Here is a 21,307-nt window from a genome sequence, read left to right on the forward strand (position 1 = left end):
GAGTGTAGATGACTCGTTCTAGGATTTTGGAAAGGATGGGTAGTAGGGAGATAGGGCGATAACTGGAAGGGGAAGTGGGGTCGAGGGAGGGTTTTTTTTTAGGATGGGGTGACAAGGGCATGTTTAAAGGCAGAGGGGAAGGAGCCATTGGAGATTGAGTGGTTAAAGGTAGAAGTTAAGGAGGGGAGGAGGGCAGAGGCGTTGGTTTTTATAAGGTGAGCGGGAATGGTGTCCGAGGCACAGGTGGAGGGGGTGGCACTTTTGAGGAAGGAGGAGATCTCCTCTGAAGATTCTGCAGGGAAGGATGGGAAAGTAGGGGAGAGGGTTGGGGGGGTGAAGCAAGAGGGGGAGGGGTGACTTTGGGGAGCTCAGACCTGATTGTGTTGATTTTTGTGATGAAATAGGTGGTCAGATCATTGGGGGTGAGAGATAGGGGAGGGGGAGGAACAGGGGGCCTAAGGAGAGAGTTAAAGGTAAGGAACAATTGGCAGGGGTGACAGGCATGGGTGTCGATGACTCCCCTAGACTCACTGGGCAAGGAGGAGGTGTTGGCTTACTTCTGGCTCCCCATTGCCACTTTCACACCATCCCTCTGCCCCCTTACCTTTCTTTTCCTTCCTTTGAAGCCCATATCATCTGCTTCCACCATCCCTTCTAGATCCTTCTAGCTGTCATCTTGTGCCCCCCAGGTCCTGCCTCCAACTTTAACCATTTTGACCACTTTCTCACATGCCTTCTCTCATTTTTCATTCTTTCAGTAGTATTTATTGAGTGCTTACTATGTGCAGAGCACTATCTTAAGCGCTTAATGTTTTCCATATTAAATGTTTTCCATGCCCACTTTGGTTCATGGAGACTTCAACATCCACATAAGTCTACCTGCTGACCCCTCTGCCACCTGCCTTCTATCACTCAACTCCACCGACCTCCTGCTCCACCTCACTTCCTCCACCCACCAATTTGGATACACACTCATCTCATCATCACTAAATGCTGCACAATCTCTACCTTCATCAACTCTGAAATCCCTCTCTCTGACCACAGCCTTCTCACATGCCTCCTCTACCACATTCCTCCTCCATATAAATATGTATACCCTGCAGAGACCTCCAATCTCTCAACCCCATCCATCTCTCTCAGCGCATCACACCCTACCTAGCCTCCATACCTAATCTACCTACTCTTGATGACCAGATAGATGCTCTCTACACCATCCTTTCTACTCAACTCATCTCTTGCTCCCCTATCTATTTGTCACTTTCATACTACTGACCTACAGCCCAGGATCACTGCACTCTCTGCTTCCTTAGCTCTTATGGTCAAGCTGCTGAATACTGCTGGCAGAAATCTAAACATCAGGCCTTGTCCTCTTCAAGTTTGTCCTTTCTTGCCTTAACTCTGCCCTCTCCTCTGCCTGGCAAAATTATTTCTCTTCCCTTATTGACACCCATGCCCATCCCCCTTGCCAGTTGTTGTTCTGGACACTGAATTCCCTCCACAGGCCCCCGTCGTAGTCCCCTCCAACCTCACCCCACAAGAATCTGGCCATCTACTTTATTAAGAAAATTAATGCCATTAAGTGTGAGCTCCCCAAAACCACCCCTCCCCCTCTGCAGTCGTCCCCCTCAGCTCCCTCTTCAACTTTCCCATCCTTCCCAGGAGCAACAATAACAACAACAACAACAATGTTGGTATTTGATAGGCGCTTACTATGTGCAGAGCACTGTTTTAAGCACTGGGGCAGATACAGGACTCCTGAGCAGATCTTCCTCCTCTCAGATGCCACCCCTCCACATGCTCAATGAACCCCATTCCTTCTCACCCCTTCCCTTCTTCCCTCCTTGACTATCATCTTCAATTGCTCATTTTCCAATGGCTCCTTCCCCAGTGTCTTCAAACACATCCTCACTTCCCCGATCCTAAAAAAAACCCTCCCTTGATCCCACAGCCCTCTCCAGTTACTTCTATCTCCCTCTTACCTTTCCTTTCCAAACTCCTTGAGCAAGTCATCTATACTTGCTGCATTAAAGTCCTCTCCTTCAACTTTCTCTTTGACCCCCTCCAATCTGTCTTCCATCCCCTTCACTCCACTGAAACCACCTTCTGAGAAGTCCCTTTGATCTCCTTGCCATATCCAACAGCTCCTGCACCATCCTAATCCTTCCTGGCCTCTCTTCTGCCTTTGACACTATGGACCATCCCCTTCTCTTGGATACGTAATATAACCATGTATCCTGGTTCTCCTCTTGTCTCTGACCATTCATTCTCAGTCTCTTTTGCAGTCTCCCCTTCCCCCTCTCATCCCTTAATTTTGGAGGTTCATCAAGGTTCAGTTTTTAGTCCCTTTGTATTGTCCATTTACACTCACTCCCTTGGAGAAGTTATTCGTTCCCACAGCTTCAACTACCATGTCTGTGCAGATGATACCCAGATCTACTTATCTTCCCGTCTTCTCCCTCTCTCCAGGCTTGCATCTCCCCATGCCTTCAGGACATTTCTACATGGAAATAGGACTTGGATGTCCTCCCACCATCTCAAACTCAGTATGTCGAAAACAGAGCTTCTCATCTTCCCTCCCAAACCCTGTCCTCCCCCAAACTTTCCCGTTATTGTAGGTGGCACAACCATCCTTCCCGTCTCACAAACCCAAAAGCTTGTTGTCACTCTTGACACCGCTCTCTCATTCAGCCCACATATCCAATTCGTCACCAAATCTTGCCGTTCTCACCTTCACAGCATCACCAGGATCTGTCCTTTTCTCTCCATCCACCACTACCACCTTAGTACAGTTAGCGTGGCTCAGTGGAAAGAGCCCGGGCTTGGGAGTCAGAGGTCATGGGTTCGAATCCCGGCTCTGCCACTTGTCAGCCGTGTGACTGTGGGCAAGTCAGTTAACTTCATTGTGGCGCAGTTACCTCATCTGCAAAACGGGGATTAACTGTGAGCCTCATGTGGAACAACCTGGTTACCCTGTATCTACCCCAGCACTTAGAACAGTGCACTGCACATAGTAAGCGCTTAACAAATACCAACATTATTATTATCCTGCTTAGATTATTGCATCAGCTTCCTTTTTCCCACCCAACCTCCTGCCTCTCAGTACTTAGTCCATATTTCAGTCCGCTGCCTTGATTATCTTTCTGCACAAACATACAGGGCATGTCAGCCTCCTCCTCAAAAATCTCCAGTGTTTGCATATCCACTTCCATTAACAAAAACTCCTCACTGTTGGCTTTAAAGCTCTCCGTCACTTTGCCCCTTCTTAACTCATCTCCCTTCAAATTCAGTATCCCAACTCAACTTCAGTATCCCAGCCCTCACACTGCACTCTTCTGGTACTAACCTTCCTACTATCCCTCCATCTTGCCTGTCTCGTCGCCAACCCCTGACCCACATCCTATCTCTGGTCTGGAGTGCCCTTCCTCACTCTCCCTGACTTCAAAGCCCCACTGAAGGTGCATCTCCTACTCCTCCTCCTAAGCCCTACTTTTCCTCAGCATCCACTGCCTTCCATCCCACCCTGCCTCATTCCCTTTCCTCTCCCAACCCACCCCACCTCACTTTTGTATGTATATATAATTCTGTTTATTTTATACTCATGCCTTTTAACTTGTATTGATGTCCGTCTCCCCTCATCTAGACTGTGAACCAGTTGTGGACCAGTATTGCCTCTCTTTATTGCTGTATTGTACTTTGCAAGTACACAGAAGCACTCAGTAAATACAGTTGAATGAATGACTGAATTAATGAATGAATGACTGTAAATAGAATCTGGAGTGGGTGGGAAAGGTAGATGATGTGAGATTTGAAGGAAGGGAAAGAAAGGGATGAGGGAGGTTGAATGGTATGAAAGCAACATTGGGGTGGGAGAAGAAAGCCACACCCCCTTCTTCCCCAGTAAATCTGGAGGAGTGGAAGAGGATGAGACCTCCTCCGGAGACACAGCAGGAGGGACTGAATCATCAGGAGACAGCCAGATTTCAATGATGATGAGGAGGAGTAACTGGATAAAGAACATGGAAAGGATGAAGGGAAGCTTCCCCTTGATAGAGCAGGGGTTCCACAAGCTTCACTTGGTTGAGGCTATGGGTTGGGTTCTGGCATGAGGGGTCAGAGCAGCGGTTGGAGAGGGGTTGGAAGGAACTGAGTTAATGGTGGCTGGTGTAAGGGGAGGGACATGACAAGTTGAGCTGGGAAACTATTTTAGGGATGGAGCTGGGGGGTGTCGGAGGGGTTGGGGGAGGTGTGGTGGGAAGGGAGAACTGGGGTGGGCTGGCTGAAGGTGGGGGATTGAAAGGTTTTGGTGCGATTGGTGAAGTTTAAACCTTATAATTAAGGTAAAAAACAAGAATAACTACTTAATCTGGTGATACTATGAGGAGATGGTTGAATTGTCCTTGGGTCTTTGAAAGTGAAGAGACCAGTGATTAGGAGAAAACAGGATGAGCTGGTGTGAACGTAGGAGAATGTAGGGGCTGGAATGGTGTGAGGGCAGGCAGCTGTTGATGTCATCTGTGGATTACCTAATCCACTGTCATCTGGGGATTAGGTAGCTGCAACCTGACCTGTGTTTTCCCCTGAGGAAACAGGACTGACTGCAGGCAAGAGGGGAACGTTGAAGAAATGACCACTTCTCGGCCTCAGCAGATTGGGAACAAAATGTCAGAGTCCTGGTGGGTTTTGTAATTATTTTATTTCTGAGGAAGCTGGAACTGGAAAATAGTGCTTCTTAGCTGCAACAGTACTTTCCACTAAGGGCCGGGCAATGTCTGGTTTGCTGGCGTACAGCATATACTGAAGACTAGGAAATTTTGTGAGGTGATTGAGGTTTCACGTTTCAAATTTTAGGGATGATTTACAATAGGAATGCTTTCATCATCTTAAAAAATTTACTAAATGCCCCTCAAATGGATGGAATTGAACTGACCCAAAGTCTTGTGGGCCTGGATTAAACATCTTGAGTAAAGTCAGTTCGTGAGGTCACAGTTTAACTTTGTTTCCTCAGTTGGCATGACAAAGCAAGTTACTGTATTGTGAAAATACACAAAGGCACTTTACATTATTTTGACAAAATGTCAAAAAAACACATTGTCATCTTCAACAGGCTGGGGGATCCTTTGCAGATTCTTAATTTTGGTGGTTGTTTTCAATAAACTGTATGCTTTGCCCTGTGTGGTAAGAAACAGTAATTTTTTCCTGTTTGGGAGCGTGAAGAGAAGGTTTTACAACTAAACCCTAAATAATTACTGTGTTTTTTGCTGCTTTTGAACATCTCTTCCTTCCAATATTCCCCACCTCTTCCTTGGCTTTAGTTAAGAATGTTTTCAGTCCTCTGGTCTCGTCGGTTTTTAGTTGTGTGTAATCCTCACTCCACCTTGCCTCACCTCATTCATCTTCCAGGTTAAAATTCCTCTATATGTGATGAGCATTGATATTTAATACATAATTATAACAATAATGGCACTTTTTAAGCGCTTACTATGTGCAAAGCACTGTTCTAAGACCTGGATTATATACAAGGTATTCAGGGTGCCCTCATAGAGCTCACAGGCTTCACCCCCATTTTACAGATGAGGTAACTGAAGCCCAGAGAAGTTAGGTGACTTGCCCGAAGTCACACAGCTGGCAAGTGGAAGCAGCATGGCTTAGTGAAAAGAGCATGGGCTGGGGACTTAGAGGTCATTAGTTCTAATCCCGGATCTGCTGCTTGTCAGCTGTGTGACTTTGGGCAAGTCACTTGACTTCTCTGTGCCTCAGTTACCTCAACTCTGAAATGGGGATTAAGACTGTGAGCCCCACGTGGGACAACCTGATGACCTTGTATCCTCCCCAGCACTTAGAACAGTGCTTTGCACATAGTAAGCGCATAACAAATGCCATCATTATTATTAAGTGGCAGAAGTGGGATTAGAATTCATAGCTTCTGACTTCCAAGCCTGGACTCTTTCCACTAAGCCATGCTGCTTCAATACATGTTGGCAGACCTAATATGCAAAGTAATCTAATTTGGCTTCTTGCTAAGTTGTGTTTGGAAAAGTTAGCCTTTAGGTTCAACAGACTATTTCTATTGAGAAAATAAAAATAAACAGGTACTCAAAATAAAAAATGTTAAGTTCTTTTGCGGCACTTTGGTGACCCATCAGATACAAAAGAATTATTTTAACTTCAGTGGAGTAATATAGTGCCCCACCTCTTCTGTTCCTGCCCCTGGTTTTATCAAATTAGTTATGTAATTTATTTCTGTGATTTGGCAATAACTTTAACCATGAGCCTGAATTCCTGGCACTGCATTCATATTTTAGTTCCAGGGTATTTAAATGTTAGTGTTGTTGATTCCTGCAGGGCAAACTGGCTCTGCGTTTCTAGCAGTGTAAGGTTGTAAGGCTAACAAGCCAAAATGAGGTTTGCAAATCCTATGAGAATGATGAACTCTGCAGCCTCTCTGCCTCCCTCAGTTATATAGGGGAAGGATTTACATTGACTTCTATTGATTGATAGTCTTTGGAGAACTATTTAGAAACAACGTGACAAAGAGACCTTAGGAGTGGCTGGTTCTGTGGAGTCAAGTGTTTTAAGCTGATAAAGACCCTTATCAATAGTGTTTATTGAACCCTTACTGTATACAGATCACGCCACTAAGTGCTTGGGAAAATATAGTACGAGAGAATTGCCAGACATGTTCCCTGCCCATAATGAGGGGGACATAGACACTAATATGAATACATAAGTAGTTGGTTGGTAAGTGTTTCTGAGCATTGGCTTTACACGCTGGTTTTATTTTAGCTAAACTGTCAAGAGTTGTTGTCTGTGAGATGGGAGGTTGTATGGGTGTCTCTTGCTCTTTTCTTCCTTCAGCCCTTCCCCTTCCCACTGGCTCAACATATATCACTGGGATTTTTCAGTCCTTTCCCTTGTAGACTGTTCATACTGTTTAAACTGTCCATATAACAAAGCTTTACTTGCATTCTAATCTTGATTTCAATATTGTGTGTTGGTGAGAAAGACAATGGTAGTGGGACAGCCGAGTGAGGTACAATCAGAAGGTGAAGCTTGGGAGAAACAGAGAGCCAGGAGTTGCATGCTCTATGTTTTTTCTGTTTCCTCTGGGTAAACTGGCTATTAACTGGTTGAAAGTGAATTTCTTAAAGGAAAGGTTGGTGATGTTTCTAGGTACAGAGGATTTTAACTATTGTTAGAATCCTACGATGAAAATATCTTATAGTGTGTGTTTTTAATTAATTCACAGGTACAAAATGGTGTATAAGTTGACTTGAGAAATCTCACTCAGAATTTTGACATGTTTCTGCCTCCCCTGCAGATGTGACATTTGCTGTATTAGCTTCCGTACCCACCGGGGACTGCTGCGTCACAATGCAGTTATCCACAGACAATTTCCACGAGACCCAAAAGGAAAGCCTTTCATCCAGAACAACCCTTCGATTCCTGCTGGTTTCCATGATTTAGGATTCATTGACTTCTCCTGTAGGAAGTTTCCTCACATTTCTCAGGTACCCTGTCTTAACTATTGAATGCAGAATTAGACATGCCTATTTAAGGATTTGAATTTAGCTCCATCAAATTCTCCATCGAATTTCCCTTTTCAAAACATCAAGAATATTGCCCTATATCATTGCCAAGTAGCATGACCCAGGGGAAAGATCGCAAGCTCGGGAGCCAGAGAACCTGGTTTTGAAACCACTCTAATACTTGCCTGCTAACTGATCTTGGGCAAGTCAGAGCCTCGGGTTCTTAAAATAAGTAACCTGTACTGTGTAAACTGAATTCCATATATTAAAAGGAATGTGTCTGATCTGATGATTTTGAATCTACTCCAGTACTTGGTACACTGCTTGACACAGAGAAAGTGCATGGTATGAAGTCACAAAAGCACCTTCATTTAGAGGCTTGCCATGTTATGACAGCACTAAGATTTTCTCCTTATAATTTAATCTTGTACACTCTGGTTAACCAGAGTTCCTTTTGTCTAACCTGAAGTGTTTCACAGAAGTCTTAAAATCTGAGAGTTTAATAGAATAATAATGATGATATTTGTTTAGGGCTTACTATATGCCAAGCACTGTTCTAGGTGTTGGGATAGATACAAAATTATTAGATTGACTCTCATGGGGCTTACAGTCTCAATTCCCATTTTAGATGAGGTAACTCAGGCATAGAGAAGTTAAGTGCCGTACCCAAGATCACAAAACAGACAACTGGTGGAGGTGGGATTAGAAGTCACGTCCTCTGACTCCCAAACCCGTGCTCTTTCCACTAAATCACAGTACTTCTCATGAACAGAACACTAGTTATGGTGCTCTGTTTTCTTACTCCACAAAGTGGAATTGAATGTTAATAGGTTTTTTGTTGTTTGTTTTTTTTCAAGGAAAGATACATACCCAGGGCCAACCCTCACCTTTAGCATTAGTATTTATTAAGCACTAACTGTATTCAGAGAGTTGGGAAAGAATGCAGGTGGAAATTAGTTTTGTTCCGTCAAGGGCTCACAGTCTCAGGATATGAGGTGGGAGAAAGGACTGGTGACACATATAAAATGAGTGATAAAAAAGTAAAACAGCATAAAAGACAAGTAGAAACCAAAATCAGTAGAGTGCTGTGACTAACAGCAGAATTTAAGGCTACTTGCAATTCAGAGTCCTGAGTGATACCTTCAGTTACTGCCCTCTCTTCCACCTGAGAACAGTACTCTATCCTTATTGACTCCCATGCTCATTTCCCTCAACAACTGTATCAGACTTTTAACACAACCCTCAACAACTCCATGTCCACGCCCATCACTCTGGGTGTTCCTTCTCAGTCTCTATCACAGGCTGTCCCAGTGCCTTGTAACTATGGGAGTCTCTCAAGTTCAGTTCTGGGTTCCATTTACATGTCCTTGGACAACTCATTCATTTTTACAGCTACAACTCTATCTCTAGGCAGATGATTCCCAAGTCTGTCTCTCTAGACCTAACTTCTCCCCTATGTCAGTATCACATTTCCTCCTGCCTTCAGGTCATCTGTACTTAGATCCCTCCAACACCTCAAACTGAACATGTCCAACATATCCATCACCAAGACCTGCTGGTCTCACCTTTATAATATCGCCAAGATCTGCCCTTTCCTCTCCACCCAAACGGCTATTTAACTATTACAGGTTCTCATAATATCCCAGCTGGATTATTTTGTCAGCCTTCTATCTGATCTCCCTTCCTCCTGTCTCTCCCTGCTCCAGTCTATTCTTGTCTATCCAGTCCACTGCCTGACTCATCTTCCTGCAGAAACCCTCTGGGCATGTCACTCCCCTTCTTAAAAACCTCCAGTGGTTGACTATCAACCTCCACACGAAACAAAAACTTCTCACTCTAGGCTTCAAGGCTCTCTATCATCTTGCCCCCTCCTACCTCTCCTCCCTTCTCTCTTTCTACTGCCTACCCCGAACGCTCCTCTCCTCTGCCGCCCACCTCCTCACCTTCCCCCGTTCTCACCTATCCCACCATTGACCCCTGGGCCACATCCTCCCGCTGTCCTGGAATACCGTCCCTCCTCACCTCTGCCGAACTAATTCTCTTCCCCTCTTCAAAACCCTACTTAGAGCTCCCCTCCTCCAAGAGGCCTTCCCGGACTGAGCTTCCCCTTGTCCCTCTGCTCCTCCTCTCCCCTTCCACCTCCCCTCAGCTAAGCCCTTTTTTCCCCCCTTTCCCTCTGCTCCTCCCCCTCTCCCTTCCCCTCCCCTCAGCACTATGCTCGACCACTCAATTGTATATATTTTCATTACCCTATTTATTTTGTTAATGAGATGTATGTCACCTTGATTCTGTTTATTGCTGTTGTTTTAATGAGATGTTCATCCCCTTTATTCTGTTTATTGCTATTGTTTTTGTCTGTCTCTGTCCCCCGATTAGACTGTAAGCCCGTCAGTGGGCAGAGACTGTATCTGTTGCCAATTTGTACATTCCAAGTGCTTAGTACAGTGCTTTGCACATAGTAAGTGCTCAATAAATACTATTGAATGATTGAATGAATGTCCAAGCAGAGCTCAACATCTTCCCACCCAAATGCTGTCCTCCCCTTGACTTCTTTATTACTGTAGACAATACCACAATCCTGTTTCACAAGCCCATAACCTAGGCATTATTTTTCTCACTCTTTTTTTGTTTGTTTAATTGTTTAATGGCACCCTTAACTATTGAGGTCCTTCGAGGTTCAGTTTTGGGTCCCCCTCTATTCTCCATCTACACCCACTCCCTTGGATAACTCATCCATGTACCCATGGCTTCAACTACTACCTCTATGCAGATGACACCCAATCTGCATCTGCAGCCCTGATCTCTTTCTCCCTCCCTGCAGTCATGCATTTCCTCTTGCCTTCAAGACATTTCTATTTGGCTGTCCTATTACCTCAAGCTAAACTTGTCCAAAACATAACTCCTTATCTTCCCACCCAAACCGTCTCCTCCCCATGACTTTCCCATCTCTCTAAATGGCACCACCATCCTTCCTGTCTCACAAGCAATTAACATTCACATTATCCTTATTCCTCTCTGTCATTCAACCCATATATTCAATCTGTTGCCAAACCTGTTGATTCCACTTTGCTTATCTCCCAGTCTCCAGTCTCTCCCTAATCCTGTTCATACTTCACTCTGCTGCTTGGATCACTTTTCTACAAAATGTTGAGGATATGTTTCTCCATTCCTCAGGAAACTCCAGTGTTTCCCATCCACCTTTCCATCAAACAAAAACTCCTCACCTTTGGGTTCAAAGCTCTCAATCACCTTACCCCCCTCCTTCCTTGCCTCACCTTTCTCCTACTATTCATTCAATCATTCAATAGTATTTATTGAATGCTCACTATATGCAGAGTAGTGTACTAAGTGCTTGGAGTGTACAATTCAACATCAGATAGAGACAATCCCTGCCCAATAATGGGCTCACAGTCTAAATTGGGGAGACAGAAAAGGAAAACAAAACAAGCAGCCTAGCATAGACATAAGATAAATAGAATCATAGAGATGTACACATCATTAACAAAATAAATAAGGTAATAGGTATTATATACAAATATGCACAGTGCTGGGGGGAAGGGGGAAGAGCAGAAGGCGGGAGGGGGTGAATGGAGAGAGGAGGAGGGGCAGAGGGAAATAGGGGGCTCAGTGTGGGAAGACTTGGAGAAGGTGAGCTCTCAGTGGGACTTTGAAAGAGGAAGAGAGTTAATTTGGCAGATATGAGGAGGGAGGGCATTCCAGGACAGTGGTAGGATGTGAGCCAGGGGTTGACGGTGGGACAGGCATAAATAGGGGACTGTGAGGTGAGCGTCATTGGAGTGGAGTGTACAGAGTGGGCAGTAGAAAGAGAGAGGGAGGTGAGGTGGGGGGGGCAAGGTGATGGAGAGCTCTGAAGCCAAGAATAAAGAATTTTTGTTTCATGCAAAGGTTAAAATGCAAGCACTGGAGGTTTTTGAGGAGGGGAGTGACATGCCCAGAGTGTTTCTGTAGGAAGATGATCCAGGCAGCGGAATGAAGAATAGACTGGAGTGGGGAGAGACATGACGAAGGGAGATCACAGAGGAGGCTGTCACAATAATCCAGTTGGGATATTAGAGAGCTTGTACCAGCACAATAGCAGTTTGGATGGAGAGGAAAGCGCAGATCTTGGTGATGTGTTTTGAAGATGAGACCGGCAAGTGTTGGTGATGGATTGGATGTGTGGGGTGAATGAGAGAGCTGAGTCAAGGATGACACCAAGGTTGCGGGCCTGTGAGACAGGAATGATGGTGGTGCCATCCACAGTGACAGAGGTCAGGGAGAGGACAGGGTTTGGGAGGGAAGATGAGCTCAGACATGTTGAGTTTTAGGTGACGGGCAGACATCCAGGTAGGAGACATCCTGAAGGCAGTAGGAGATACAAGCCTGGAGGGAGGGGGTGAGAACGGGAGGAGTTGTAGATTTGGGTGTCATCTACATAAAGGTGATAGTTGAAGCCATGGGAGTAAATGAGTTCACCAAGGGAGTGAGTATAGATGAAGAACAGAAGAGGGCCAAGAACTGACCCTTGAGGAACCCCTACAATTAGTGGGTGGGAGGGGGAGGAGGAACCCACAAAGGAGACCGAGAACGAACAACCAGAGAGATAAGAGGAGAAGCAGGAGAGGACGGAGTCCATGAAGCCAAGGTGAGATGAAGTGTGGAGGAGAAGGGGGTGGTCAACAGTGTCAAAAGCAGCTGAGAGGTTGAAGAGGATAAAGAGAGAGTAGGAGTCATTGGATTTGTCATGAAGGAGGTCATTGGTAACCTTTGAGAGGGCAGTTTTGGTGGAATGGAGGGGACGGAAGCCAGATTAGAGGGAGTACAGGAAAGAGTGGGAGTTGGGGAATTCAAGGCAGCAAGTATAGTTGACTCGTTCTAGGAGTTTGGAAAGGAGGGGTAGGAGGGAGTTAGGACAGATGATAACTGGAAGGGTAAGTGGGGTCAAGAGAGGGTTTTTTTGGGTTGCGGGAGAGTGACTGGTTAGATAGAATTTAAGGAGGGGAGGAGGGAAGGGGCTATAGTTTTTATAAGGTGAGTAGGAATGGGGTCCGAAGCACGGGTTTGGTATTTGTTAAGCACTTACTATGTGCACAGCACTGTTCTAAGCGCTGGGGTAGATACAGGGTAATCAGGTTGTCCCACGTGAGGCTCACAGTTAATCCACATTTTACAGATGAGGTAACTGAGGCACAGAGAAGTTAAGTGACTTGCCCACAGTCACACAGCTGACAAGTGGCAGATCTGGGAGTCGAACTCATGACCTCTGACTCCGAAGCCCAGGCTCTTTCCACTGAGCCACGCTGCTGGAGGGGGTGGCACTTGCGAGGAGGGAGGATATCTCCTCTCAGGATACTGCTGGGAAGGATGGGAAGGTAGGGGAGAGGGTTGGGAGAGGGACGGATGGAGAAGGAGGAGGGGTGACTTTGGGGAGCTCAGACCTGATGGTGTTAATTTCCGTGATGAAGTAGGTGGGGTGAGGGGTTGGGGTGAGGGTGGAGGTGGAGGGGGGGGCCTGATGGGGGTGAGGGTTGGGGGAGGTGGAGGAACGGGGGGCCTGAGGATAGAGTTAAAAGTCTGGAACAATTGGCGGGGCTGATGAGCATGGGTGTCAATGAGGAAAGAAAAATAGTTTAAGGCGAAATAACTGCTACAACCCAAGCCTCAGATTTTGCTCCTCTAATGCTATCCTTCTCATTGTACCTTAATTATGTCTATATGACTGCCAACCCCTCGCCCACTTCTTGCCTGAAACTCCATTCCTCCTTAAATCTGAAAATTACTCACTCCCCCTTCAAAACCTTACTGAAGGCACAGCTTCTCCAAGAGGCCTTCCCTGATTAAGCCGTCCTTTCCTTTTCTCCCACTCCCTTCTGCATTGCCCTGACTTGCTCCCTTTTTTCATCCCCATCCCAGCCCCCTTGCACTTATGTAGGTGTATATCTATGTAATTTGTGTATATTAATGTCTGCCCCCCCTAGACTGAAAGCTCTTTATGGGCAGGGAATGTATCTCTTTATTGTTATATTATGCTCTCCCAAGAGTTTAGTAAAGTGCTCTGCACAGATTAATGCTCAATAAATACAAATGAAAGGAAGGAGGAAGGAAGGAAACTGTTGAGGAAAGTGTTGCTCAAGATCACACAGGAGACCAGTGGCAGACCTGGGATTAGAACCCAGGTCCTCTGATGCCCAGGCCCATTATCTTTCCACTAGGCCATGTTGCTTCTCCTGTCTCTCATTCAACCCAGACATTCATTGTCGTCAACTATCGTCGGTTATTCCTGCGCAAAAGCTCTAGAATCTGACCTTTCCTCTCCATCCAAACTGCCACCTTGCTAAATGAACCAAGCACTTATCATTTCCCACCTTAACTACTGACTCCATCAGTGTCCTTGCTGAACTTTCTGCCTTCTGTCTCTTCCCTCTTTAGTCCATACTTCCTTCTGCTGTGGTACACCATTTGGTCCATATGTCCCGTTTCCTCAAAATCCTCCAGTGATTGAACACTTTTCCATTGACTTTAAAAACTCAATCATCTACTCTCCTACTTAACCTCACTAATGTCCTACTTCAATTCAGCTCAGACACTCTGCTCTTCTAACACCTACCTATCTCTGGTCTTCCATCTCATGTATCATACCATCTACCCCTTGTCCATTTTGTCCCTCAGGCTTGGAACTCCCTTCTTCATATCCAACATTCCACCAGTTTCCTACCTTAGAAACCCTCCTAAAATTATCTCTTTCAAGAGGCCTTCCTAGACTAAGTCTTGTATTTCTCATATCTGCCCTCCCATCTGCATCGACTCCACACTTACTTGTCTGTGTTTCCCTTAAGCACTTTGTACCCTATAGTCCTGTGTCAGTATTCTTATACTCTACTAAATCCTCTATCCCTAATCTATTTTAAATTTTATCTCTTCCTCTCTGGGCAGAGTTCATTAATCAAATCTATTATATTGTACTTTCCCAAGCATCTAGCACATTACTTTGCACATAGTAAGCATTCAGTATATACCAGTGATTGATTGATGGATCTCCACAACCACCCCCTTTCCTCTCCAGTTCTTCCTTGTGAAATCTGGTTTTGTGTTTGTGTTCATAGTTACTGATTTGAAACCAAAGCAAACTGAAAATTTGTAGGGTTCTATTTTGCTTTTGAAAATGTTGTCGAGCCATGATCATGACTTTCCCATAGTAATTTCTTCTGGGGTTCTCAAAGTGCTTGTTTGGCAATTTATTTTTATGGTATTTAATAAGCTCTTACTATGTTTAAACTCTTTTCTAAGCCCCGAGGGAAATATAAGTTAATTAGGTAAGTCATAGTCCTCATCTTGCATAGGGCTCACAGTCGAAGTGGAAGGGAAAACAGGTGCTAAATCCCCATTTTACAGTTAAGGAAACTAAGACACAGAGAAGTTAGCAATGTACCCAAAGTCACACAGCAAGCAGTGGGCAGAGCTGTGATTAGAACCCAGGTCCTCTGACTTCCAGACCCATGCTATATACTCTAAATCCTGCTGCTTGGTCCTATTTAGGAAAATAGGTCAGTCAGTCATATTTACTGAGCATTTACTATATGCACAGCACTATACTAAAGCTTGAAAGAATACAATATAACAACAAAGAGACTCATTCCTGCCCACAGCGAGCTAATAGTTTGCATTCAGGAGGGAGAGAAATGTTTTGTTTCTTTGCAGAGGATAAAAAGTTCAGAATTGGCAGACAGGTAAGTATTCTTAAACATCAGATCTAGAATTATAACATTCTCTTGGTTTCACTCCCCTTTGTTTTTTGTAGGTCTGGTGTGAGACGAATCTGCGAAGATGCATCAGTGAATGTCACCATTTTATCTGTCAAACTTGTAACAAGGCATTCCCTATGCTCTCTGCTCTGACACTGCACACATATACTCACGTTGGAGATCAGGGAAATGACAAGTATGAACTCCAGCCCAACCACACAGTTGGCGAGAGCCCAGACCAGAATGTCTTCATGGCATCTTTGGGCCTGCGATCCACCAAAGACATCCAACCCACCCGGCAGGAGTCATCGACATCAGATGTCCTCCATGGAGTCTGCCTCGAAACACAGATGAGCCACCTACATCAGGAACCCGGCAGCCCCGCCCTGCTGAGCACGTCAGCCCTGGACCCCTCTGGCCTGGGGAGCTCACTGGGGGTTCTCCCTCCAACCAAGGAGGCGTTGAAGCCTCTGTCCTTGCAGCCCTTTCAGAAGGGCTTCATAATTCAGCCAGACAGCAGCACAGTTGTCAAGCCCATCTCCAGCGAGTCGGCCATCGAGCTGGCCGATATCCAGCAGATCCTGAAGATGGCCTGCTCCGTCCCCCCTCAGATCAGTCTCCCTCCACTCTCCAAGGCCCCCTCAATGCCCATGCAGTCCATCTTCAAACACATGCCCCCACTGAAGCCAAAGCCCCTGGTGACTCCTCGAATGGTCGTGGCGACCTCCACCCCGCCTCCTCTGATTAGTGCCCAGCAGGCCTCCCTGGGCTGTATTAACCCCAGCCTCCTGCCTCCCCCAGTGAGGCTGATCAAGAACACAGTGGAGGCCGCCTCCACCTCCCTGCTGCAGTCCCAGGTGGGGGCCCAGCCCCATGCGGCCGTGCAGGTCTTCTTCCAACGAAACACTGAGGCCCCCAGGCAGCCTGAGGTGAAGACGCAGCTGGAGCAGGACAGAATCACTGAGGCCCTGTTGCCCTTGAATATGGAGGCCAAGATCAAGCAGGAAGTGATGGAAGGGGATCTAAAAGCCATCATTGCTGGAGCAGCCAGCAAAAAGACCCAGGCCATGCGCAAGGTTTTGTACCCCTGCCGTTTCTGTGACCAGGTGTTCACCTTCTCGGGAGTCCTCCGTGCCCATGTCCGCTCCCACCTGGGCATCTCCCCATATCAGTGCAACATCTGCGACTACATTGCCGCCGACAAGGCTGCCTTAATTCGCCACCTGCGCACGCACAGTGGGGAACGGCCCTACATCTGTAAGATCTGCCACTATCCTTTCACTGTCAAGGCCAACTGCGAGCGTCACCTGCGCAAGAAGCACCTCAAGGCCACTCGGAAGGACATCGAGAAGAATATTGAATATGTCTCCAGCAATGCTGCCGAGATGGTTGACGCCTTCTGCTCCCCAGGTACCGTGTGCCAGGTCTGTGGGGAGGATTTAAAACACTACCGAGCCTTGCGAATCCACATGAGGACCCATAGTGGTGGCTCCCAGAAGGGCCACAAACCCTTCAAGTGCAAGGAGTGCAGCACAGCCTTCTCTGCCAAGCGCAGCTGTGTCCACCACATCCTTAAGCAGCACTTGCATGTACCAGAATGCGAGATTGAGAACTATGTCTTGGCTGTGGACTACAGAGGGGGCAGATACCAAAAAGGACCGCTTCCTGAGTCATCATCGTCCTTGTCCTCGTCATCGACATCATCGTCCTCCTCCTCTTCTTCTTCCACTTCCTTCTTATCGTTGCTAAACAAGGGAAGTGGCAAGGGTACTTGTGGGGTTCACAAACCTCTGGCTGCCATCCTTGAGCCCCAGAATGGCTTTTTGTGGGGGGGGGCACCATCACCTCACATCTCCATAAAGCTAGAGCCAGCGAGCAACTCCCTATCAGACTTCAGTGAACCACTAGACTTTTCTCAGAAGAGCAAGGACCCAAGTCTCGTGAAGGTGAAGCAGGAAAATCCCTCCATTCTCAGTCCCTCTTCCCTGGCTCCCTATGACTGCTTGGTGGAGCCCATTGACCTATCCATTCCCAAGGGCTTCCGGCGTGACATTGATGGTCCTCTGGCCCTTGGAAAGGCCTGGAAGCCAGACCTGGGTCCTGGAGGCAGTGACCCACCTTATGGCTGTCAGCCACCATGCCCAAACCCGTCTGTGATCTTCGGATCAAGGAGGAGCTTAGAAAAGCCTGCAGCAACAACCACCACAGTCCCTGTTCTTCAACACTTGCCCCAGCTCCTGAAAGGCCCTTTACACCTCACCATGCCCATTGTCTCCCCATCGTTCCTGAGCAACGCAGCCCTGCTGCGCCCCCTGAGGCCTAAGCCACCTCCCCTTCTGCCAAAACCCTCTGTGGCTAAAGAGCTGCCCCCATTGGCCTCCATTGCCCAGATTATCTCTTCTGTGTCATTGGCACCTGCCTTGCTGAAGGCAGAGGTGGTTGACACTGGTTTCAATCTGGCCAGCTGCTCTTTGAGGCTGGAGAAACCTGGGGCCACCAAGCCCAAAGGGGATTCTGCCACTGCAACCATCCTGAAAGAGCCTGGAGACCCGCCTCTCCCAAGAGACAGCCCTGGGGCTGACTCCCCAGAGCTGGGGCTGGCTAGCTCTTTTAAGAAGTGGTGCCATAAGAAAGTGACCAAGAATCAGGCCAGAGTCATTGGAAGCGGTGTCGACTTGGAGTCCAGTGGTGAGTTTGCCAGCATTGAAAACATGCTGGCCACCACCGACACCAATAAGTTCAGCCCATTCCTGCAGCCCGCTGATGAGCATGTCACGGAGGAGGGGGCCACTCTAGCTGCCGCTGACTGGAACAGGATGAGCAGTGATAACCAGGATGGCCCTGTGGACAAACAGCAGCAGAGGGGCCAGCAGAACCCTTACACCAACTGCCTACAGAAGGTCATATGCCCTTTCTGCCCTCGGGTCTTTTCTTGGACCAGTTCCCTCCAGCGTCATGTGCTCACTCACACTGGTAAGTGTCTCGTCTTACCTTTCTTGAACCAGTGGGGCGTCCTGCCTGAATGAGTAGTTCCTCAGAAATTACTGGGGGAAGTTCAGGGTTGGGAGTAGAGGGCTGAACTCCCCTCTTCTCCCATCCCCTCAGTCCTTCATCCCACCCCTTCCATGCCTTCACAACCAGGGATCCTCTTTGCTTTCCAGAGGACTGTTTGTACACTGCAATGGAATTAGCAGACGTGTTCCCAGCCCACAACAAGCTTACAGTCTAGAAAGGCAATCAGTCCTTAATTTGAATAAATAAGTAATTTACAGTATATAATTTTAAAACAGTATATAAATACTATGGGTATAAGGGAGGGGTGAATAAAGGATGTAAATGCAAAGTTGACACAGAAGAGTGTAGGAGAAGAGTAAGTAAAGGCGTAGTTGGGGAAGGCCTTCTGGTGGAGAAATGATTTTACTAAGCCTCTGAAGGTGGGGAGAATGACCATTGGTCAGATATTTATTCATTCAATAGTATTTATTGAGCGCTTACTATGTGCAGATCACTGTACTAAGCACTTGGAGTGTACAAATCGGTAACAGAGACAGTCCCTCTGTACCCTCAGTAAAAGTTCTGTTTTAGAAATAAGTTTGAGCTGATGGGAGGACATACAAATAGAGATGTCTTGAAGTTAGGAGGAAATATGAGACTGCAGAGAGGGAGACAGATTCATTCATTCAAAAGTATTTATTGAGCGCTTACTATGTGCAGAGCACTACTAAGCGCTTGGAATGTACAAATCGGCAACATATAGAGACAGTCCCTGCCCTTTGACGGGTTTACAGTCTAATCAGGGGAGACAGACAGACAAGAACGATGGCAATAAATAGAGTCAAGGGGAAGAACATCTCATTGAAACAATAGCAAATAAATAGAATCAGGGTGATGTACATCTCATTAAACAAAATAAATAGGGTGATGAAGATATATACAGTTGAGCGGACAAGTACAGTGCTGAGGGTATGGGGGGGGGGAGGAGCAGAGGGAAAGGGGGGAGAAGAGGGTTTAGCTACGGAGAGGTGAGGGGGAGTAGAGGGAGCAGAGGGAAAAGGGGAAGCTCAGTCTGGGAAGGCCTCTTGGAGGAGGTGAGCTCTAAGTAGGGTTTTGAAGAGGGGAAGAGAATTAGTTTGGCAGAGGTGAGGAGGGAGGGTATTCCCGGACAGCGGGAGGATGTGGCCTGGGGGTTGACGGCGGGATAGGACAGAACGGGGGAAAGTGAGGAGGTGGGCGGCAGAGGAGCGGAACGTGCTGGGTGGGGAGTAGAAAGAGAGGAGGGAGGAGAAGTAGGAGGGGGCAAGGTGATGGAGAGCTTTGAAGCCTAGAGTGAGAAGTTTTTGTTTTGTGCAGAGGTTGATTGGCAACCACTGGAGGTTTTTAAGAAGTGGAGTGACATGCCCAAAGTGTTTCTGCAGGAAGATGAGCCGGGCAGCAGAATGAAGAATAGACTGGAGCAGGGAAAGAGAGGAGGAAGGGAGATCAGAGAGAAGGCTGACACAGTAATCCAGCCAGGATACTATAAGAGCCTGTAACAGTAAGATAGTCGTTTGGGTGGAGAGGAAAGGGCGGATCGTGGCGATATTGTAAAGGTGAGACTGGCTGGTTTTGGTGACGGATTGGATGTGTGGGGTGAATGAGAGAGCCAAGTCAAATATGACACCGAGGTTGCGGGCCTGAGAGACGGGAAGGATGGTCGTACCATCCACAGTGATAGGGAAGTCAGGAAGAGGACAGGGCTTGGGAGGGAAGATAAGGAGCTCAGTTTTGGACATGTTGAGTTATAGGTGGCAGGCAGACATCCAGGTAGAGACGTCCTGGAGGCAGGAGGAGATATGAGCCTGAAGGGATGGGAGAGGACAGGGGCAGAGATGTAGATCTGTGTGTCATCTGCATAGAGATGATAGTTGAAGCCGTGAGAGCGAATGAGTTCTCCAAGGGAGTGAGTGTAGATGGAGAACAGAAGAGGGCCAAGAACTGACCCTTGAGGAACCCCAAAAGTTAGAGGATGGGAGGGGGAGGAGGAGCCTGCGAAGGAGACCGAGAATGAATGGCCAGAGAGATAGGAGAACCAGGAGAGGACAGAGTCCGTGAAGCCAAGGTCAGATAAAGTGTGAAGGAGAAGGGAGTGGTCAGCAGTGTCAAAGGCAGCTGAGAGGTCGAGGAGGATTAGGATAGAGTAGGAGCCATTGGATTTGCAAGAAGGAGATCATGGGTGACCTTAGTTAAAGCAGTTTCGGTAGAGTGGAGGGGACGGAAGCCAGATTGGAGGGGGTTCAGGAGACAATGGGAGTTAAGGAATTGTAGGCAGCGAATGTAGATGACTCGTTCTAGGAGCTTGGAAAGGAAGGGTCGTAGGGATATAGGGCGATAACTGGAAGGGAAAGTGGGGTCGAGAGAGGGTTTTTTTAGGATGGGGGGAGACATGAGCATGTTTGAAGGCAGAAGGGAAGAAGCCATTGGAGCGTGAGTGGTTCACAATAGAAGTTAAGGAGGGGAGGAGGGAAGGGACGATGGTTTTTATAAGGTGGGAGGGAATGGGGTCCGAGGCACAGGTGGAGGGGCTGGCACTTGCGAGGAGGGAGGAGATCTCCTCTGAAGATACTTCAGGGAAAGATGGGAAAGTAGGGGAGAGGGTTGGCGGCGGGGGCAGGGGGAGGCAGAAGGGGGAGGGGTGACTTTGGGGAGCCCAGACCTGATTGTATTAATTTTCATGATGAAGTAGGTGGCCAGCTCACTGGGGGTGAGGGATGGGGGATGGGGAGGAACAGGGGGCCTGAGGAGAGAATTAAAGGCCCGGAACAATTGGCAGGGGTGACAGGCATGGGTGTCAAAGAAAAGAAGTTTTGCCTGGCGGAGGAGAGGGCAGAGTTAAGGCAGGAAAGGATAAAGTTGAAATGGATAAGGTTGGCTTGATGCATGGACCTTCGCCAGCAGCGCTCAGCAGCTCGAGTGTAGGAGCGTAGAAGGCGGACAGAAGCAGTGCCCAGGGCCATAGGTTAGTGGAGCCAGAGCGGTGGAAGGAAAGGGGGACGAGAGAGT

General features: G+C 47.3%; 1 protein-coding gene across 6 annotated transcripts in view; it reads left to right on the forward strand.

Annotated features, from left to right (window-relative positions):
• Positions 1-21,307, forward strand: part of LOC114808660 (ras-responsive element-binding protein 1) — a 205,919-nt gene that overhangs the window by 149,818 nt on the left and 34,794 nt on the right. For all 6 annotated transcript variants that reach the window (XR_005659696.1, XM_039910969.1, XM_039910971.1 and 3 more), the window contains 2 exons: positions 7,319-7,508; positions 15,325-18,241. Coding sequence is in view for 5 of the 6 variants with exons in the window: in XM_039910969.1 (XP_039766903.1) it covers positions 7,319-7,508; positions 15,325-18,241 (3,107 nt within the window). In the remaining variant the exon portion in view is untranslated. The remainder of the gene's footprint in view (positions 1-7,318; positions 7,509-15,324; positions 18,242-21,307) is intronic.

The sequence above is a fragment of the Ornithorhynchus anatinus genome, chromosome Y2 (assembly GCF_004115215.2).
Source record: "Ornithorhynchus anatinus isolate Pmale09 chromosome Y2, mOrnAna1.pri.v4, whole genome shotgun sequence".
NCBI lineage: Eukaryota > Metazoa > Chordata > Mammalia > Monotremata > Ornithorhynchidae > Ornithorhynchus > Ornithorhynchus anatinus.